General features: G+C 52.5%; 1 protein-coding gene across 1 annotated transcript in view; it reads right to left on the minus strand.

Annotated features, from left to right (window-relative positions):
• Positions 1 to 5,593, minus strand: part of CHST8 (carbohydrate sulfotransferase 8) — a 73,151-nt gene extending 67,558 nt beyond the window's left edge. The window contains exon 1 of the mRNA XM_040253145.1: positions 5,402 to 5,593. Coding sequence (XP_040109079.1) covers positions 5,402 to 5,531 — 130 coding nt within the window. The 5' untranslated portion in view covers positions 5,532 to 5,593. The remainder of the gene's footprint in view (positions 1 to 5,401) is intronic.
• Between the last annotated feature and the right edge of the window lie 407 nt (positions 5,594 to 6,000).

A 6,000-nucleotide genomic window follows, 5' to 3' on the forward strand; every position in this document is an offset into this window, starting at 1 on the left:
AAAATCCACTCTACAAAAACCAAGCATTTAAAAAAATAATAATCCACTCTACAAAAACCAAGCATTAAAAAAAAAAAACTATCTGTAGTGTGCTAGCAACAGAATCTGTGTCGTAAGGTCACATTTTTGAAAACATATCAACTAATACGTCAATCCAGGCACTGTTCACTTTGGCTTCATGGGTCACTAACAATGTCTCACCTCACTCCATTAAAACAAAATCCATCCCACTTAAAAGAATGAAGAAGAAATGGTACAATTAGAAGATCACAGGAGAGGGAGTTGGGGGAGGGACAAAGCAGGAGGCTGGGGTTAGCGGATGTAAGCTTTTATGTACAGAATGGATAAACACTGAGGTCCTACTGCATAGTACAGAGAACTATACTCAGCATCCTATGACAAACCGTAACGGAAACGAACAAGAAACTAAAGAAGGTATATGTGTGCATAACTGAATCATTTTGCTGTAAAGCAATAATCAATACAACATGGCAAATCAACTATACTTCAATTTAAAAAATAAATTTAAAAAAGAACATTGAATTGTGCAGCCTCGATTGGATGGTCTAGGCCAGGGGGGCCCCAACCTCTGGGCCACTGGCCAGTATCAGTCTGTGGCCTGTTAGGAACCAGGCTGTAGAGCAGGTGAGCGGCAGGAGATGGAGCAAAGTTCATCTGTATTTACAGCTGCTTCTCATCGCTTACATTACTGCCTGAGCTCCGCCTCGGGGCCTGAAGCAACCGGAAACCATCCCCCTGCCCTGGTCTGTGGAAAAATTGTCTTCTATGAAACTGGTCACTGATGCCACTGAGTAGGCAGGGTGCCTGCATGCTGTCGCTCAGTCGTGTCTGACTCTTTGCGATCCCATGGGCTGTAGCCCTCCAGGCTCCCCTGTCCATGGAATTTTCCAGGAAAGAATACTGGAGTGGGGTGCCATTTCCTACTCCGGGGGATCTTCCAGATCCAGGAATCAAACTCGCCTCTCTTGCATTAGCAGGCGAATTCTTTACCATTGAGCCACTTAGGAAGCCACAGGGTCAGTGGCTAACCAATAACTCAAAGCTGGGCAGATGTACTCCCCCCCACAGAAGAACACAGGATCACATATGAATTTTTGCCAAAAAAGGGAAATCAAACCTATATCTGATCAACTGCTAATTTTACGTAATTTACAGGGAGTACAAGGGGCAGAAGGCTATGTTGTTCTATACCAAACAGGCACGATCAGCAAAAATCCCAACTGTGGGAAACTTACAGAACCTGTGACCCAGTTTCCTCCAATAAATAGCAAGAGGGAAGTAAAGGCATGCAGGACATCTTAGAGACTGAGAGAGGCTGAAACGACTCGCCCACCAGTTGTAACATGTGAGCCTTATCCGGATACTGACAAAACAAATTGGAAATAAAGGTATTTGTCACATTTGTGGGATGACTAGAAATGTGAACACTGGACATTTGATGAGATTAAACAATTGTTGAATGTTAAAAGAAAGAATTCTTATCTTTTCAACTAAGAAATACATTGAAATATTTATGGTTTTATGGCTTTATGGTTATGCAGGGAAGCAAGCGGGGGAATAAATTAGGACTGACATAAACACACTGCTATACATAAAATAGATAACTAATAAGGACCTACTGTGTAGCACAGGGAACTCTACTCATTACTCTGTAATGACCTACATGGGATAAGAACCTAAGAAAGAGTGGATGTAGGCATATGTATGACTGATTCACTTTGCTGTACAGCAGAAAACTGATGCAACACTGTAAATCAACTATACTCCAATAAAAATTTTTTTAAAAAAGAAATATTTAGGGGAAGTCCCTGGCGGTACAATGGATAAGAATCCCCCTGCCAGTGGAGGGGACACGGGTTGGATCCCTCGTCCGGATGGTTCCACATGCCGTGGAGCAACCAAGCCTGTGAGCCACAACTACGGAGCCCGTGCTCTAGGGCCTGAGAGTCAAAACCACTGAAGCCCGTGCTCCTAGAACACGTGCTCCGCAACAAGAGAAGCCACAGCCGCAACAAGTGCTCACACCATGAGTGGAAAAAGCCTGCAAACAGCCACAAAGACCCAGTGCAGCCAAACTAAACCAGGACACTTTTTTAAAAAAGAAATATTTATGATTGAACTGACTGGCCCTAGTATATATGCTTTGAAAAGAGACAAGTGTATCAGGCTGTGGATGGGGCGCATTGAGGCTGTCGGGTGCTCGGGACGTGGGGTTCACTGTACTATTCTAATCTACTTCTCTGTGTGTCCCAAGCTCTCCATAATACAAAGTTCTGCTTTGTATTAAAGCCTGTATATAAAGACAGGCCGCTCATAACACACACGTGGAGAGTGCCCTCTGCACCTGCAGGGCCAGCATGTTGGGATGTGTTATTCTCAGTTCTGGTCGGCTCTCTTCCACTGTGGGAAGGTCAAGACGTGAGTTTCCGGAGGCCTCAGGGCCTGGTAATATTGGAGACATGAAAAACAGTAGGATAGGTAGATTCTCTGATACCCAAGAACACCTAATCTTAGAATGAAGGCAGGTGAACCGGCAGTGATTTATGTTCCAAAAGGTTTGATCTAAAATATAGCAAACATTTTGGAAAATAGCACTTGGTTTACAGAAGTTGGCGATCCCACAGGATTGCATCTAATGCACGAAGCAGGTGAGATTTGCTGACTGGTCTCTGAAAAGTTCAGGTGCTTTTAAGAGCTGGTAGCTGCATGGGAGAAATCTGAAGGACACGCCAACCCCAAGGGAGCACAAACAGCTAATGGCTCTGTCCGCCTTTTCAAGCTTGTTTCTGCATCTTTACCTGACCACCCTCCCCCTCCCATCTTGGCCAACGCCACCAACAGTGGGGCCCAGACTGCATTCCCAGGAAAGTTTCTGCTGCTGGAGAAAACCCCAGAAGAGCCCGTGGGGAATGTCTTCTGTAGATGCCCCTACCGCCTTGCCCAATCTGGATGGCAGGGCAGCCTCTCACGTCTATGTCTCCCAGGGCCGAAATTCTGACTTGTCCAGGACTCCTGGGGCCAAACCACCCATGCAGCTGGATACATACACTTTGTAAGCACTGGTTTCCAACAGATAAATGTAATCAAGGTTTATGTACGCAGAGAAGACAACAGGATGGGATTGTTTCACTTGAAAGATCAGAAGAAAATTGTAACTAATGTTGTGGAAAATTACTTTGATATTGCTTTCTTGGTACCGAATCACAATTAGGCTGCCGTGAGAAGTACAGGGGAAGAATAAATGAATAGTAACAAATCAACACAAACAGCCTGTGTCAGGAACACTTTGCTCAGGGAGAGTAACGTAAGCATTACTTAAAGTTTTATGACTGTGTTTGAGGTGATTTACGTAGAACGTACAGGTGCTACGTCCAGGTGGTCCAGCTCCATTTACAGCCAGAAGGGAGCTCAAAACCCAAGCGTGCTCCTCACCTGGGTCTGCCAGGTCCTCGCCATCCCCGGCTGCAGGGGGAGGCTGGCCTCAGCTTCCTGCCATCCCACCTGCCAGTCTACCCACCCCAGAAACCCTCACTGTCCGCTGAGCCCCCACTCCACCAGTGATCGAGGTAATCCACACGTGTGCACCCAGGTAGCTGTGCAGGCCATGCCAGCTGGTGAGGACAGGAATCCGTGACACAAGAGGCAAGGTCTTTGCGCTGTCAGCTGCTGGAGCATGGCAGGGCATGTGTCGAGGTCACCAGGCAGCGACCCCACTCAGGACTATCACACCGGTCCCAAGAAGACACCACGGGTGGGCACCCGGCCCCAGTGGACACCACAGACACGCTCAAGCCTTCTCTCCCAGGCTGGTCCCACAGAAAGCAGAGGACAGAGGACACGAGAACCCTCTGCCCACGTGTGCCCCAACCGCACGCACACACACCAAGACGTGCAGAGGACACACGGCGCCATTATCCCCAAGCTGCGTCCGAGAGGCCTTTTTTGGGAGCTTGCTCCCACTCATATAACACACAACTGCGGAGAGCAACTCTGAGTGCTCTGGGGGGCGCGGCCCGTGGAGCTAGGCGCTGCTCACAGAGTCGCTGGCCACGCTGGGGCCCACGTGAAGCTGCAAAGTCTCCACAGAGGGACCGGCTCAGTCATGGGTCTCTGCTTCCGCAGCTGGGAAGCAGCCAGACCCATCTTCAACAGCCACCTCCATGGAGGGTCCGGCCCAAGCGTGAGTCAGCGCCAGTGACTCACCACCAGCCCCAGGGGGTCCGCCCAATGCTGGGCTGCTTCCGGCTGACGCTCAGGGATGAGAGAAACGACTCACCAGCCTCTCCCGCCAGGGTCTCCAATAGCAGCTGCCAGGCCCAGCTCTGGCCTCCTGCTCCTTCTGCCTTTTCACGTGGCACCTTTGGGCCCCCAGGCTGAGCTCAGCATGGGTGCAGGCTGCCCTGAGCATGTGAGCTGTGGCGGGCCCTGTGCCCTCCCCACTCAGGGCCAGGGACCCCCTAACACTGTGTCCCGCACTCCTGGGCTGTGGGCTGTAGGCAGGGATGGTGCGGGGGAATCCCTCTGCCTAACCCTCCAGCCTCCACGCCCCTTTCCTTCTGTCCATGTCCAAGAGCCCAGGGGTGTCCTGCCATCAAGGACCCTCCCCTAACAAGGCCTCTGGAACCTCTGTTGTAAACACAGGTGCTTGGCCTGGCAACCGTGCTGTCCCCTCACATGATGCCAATGATTCCTGGCTTTGGCCCCATGCTGGCAGCCCTCCAGGTCGGCTATGCTCTCCGGGGCTCGGCCACATCCCAGTCAGAGGGGCCTTGCCTGAGCGTCCCTCTCTACCTTATGTCCACCATGAGGCTCCAGGACCATTCTTCCTGCTCTCCCCTCACTGCTATCCCCACCTCTGCGAGTCCAGTGGGCTGGGAGGCAGCAGGTGGGGAGGCCATCAGGAGGCTCCTCAAAGAGCCTTACAAAGGCTCTTACAAAGCCGGGAGGCACTGAGGCACCCTGACTTTCTTGCCCAGGCTGGAGAGGCTGAATTCAAGAGGTCCCCAGTGCTGGGCAGAGAATCAGAGTCCCATTGGGGAGGCCTGGGCTCGGAGAAGTCACTTGTCCTCTGATATCCCAGACCATGTGGGAGAGGACCCGAGAGGTGGTGTGACCCTGAAATCTGAGTTTCACCAGAGGCAACGACCAGATGAGAGAGGGGCAGCCTGGCCATTCTTCCCAAGAGGAGTACACGGGCCAGAGGTCAGAGGTCAGAGGCCAGAACCACGTGGTTGGTGGCCTGACTGCATGCAGATACAGTGCCCCCACACTGCGGCTGGTGACTGGAGCCTCTGCCTTGGCCCCAGGGCAGCGAGGAGGCCTGCACCTTGGGTGGGAGAGCCGGGTCAAGCAGGCGGCGGGGCCGAGTGCAAGGGCTCACCTGGCGCCGGGTGGGGGGCGAGCTCCGTGGGGTCCTGCAGGCTGATGAAGAGAAGGAGTCCTGCAGCTCCGAACAGCAGGATGGACGAGAACATGCAAGCCAGTCGCATCGTTCCTGCTCGCGGGGACATCCGGGGCTCGCTCGGGGGTCACCTCTCGGGTGCGGGAGGCACGTTCTTCCCTCATTGTCCACACCGGGAGTCCATCAGGCCAGGTCTACGGAGCAGTAGGGGAGAAAGACGGCCCATCACTGAGGCCCAGGGCCCCGGTCACTGCTCGTGACCAAGCGCAGTCCCTGGACCCCTCCACCCTTACTCACGTGCATCCCTTTGACCTTCTCAAGCCCAAGGAGGTGAAGCCAGGTCACCACCTGGGGCTGAGACGCCAGCTTCCAGCCAGGGTCTCCTGTATCTGAACCTTTAGAAAAGCCACGGAGAGAGACACTCCCCAGCTCCCGCCCAGGAGGGGGACCCTGGTGTGGACCCTCATCACCCACAGCCAGGGGAGAGCAGCCACCCCCTGCACTGTTCAGGCAGGAATCCGGGTCCCTGTGGCTCACAATAGGCCCAGTAGACAGAGAAGCTCTTGGGTCTGTCTCTG

This window comes from Oryx dammah, unplaced genomic scaffold, assembly GCF_014754425.2.
Source record: "Oryx dammah isolate SB20612 unplaced genomic scaffold, SCBI_Odam_1.1 HiC_scaffold_13, whole genome shotgun sequence".
Classification (NCBI taxonomy): Eukaryota; Metazoa; Chordata; class Mammalia; order Artiodactyla; family Bovidae; genus Oryx; species Oryx dammah.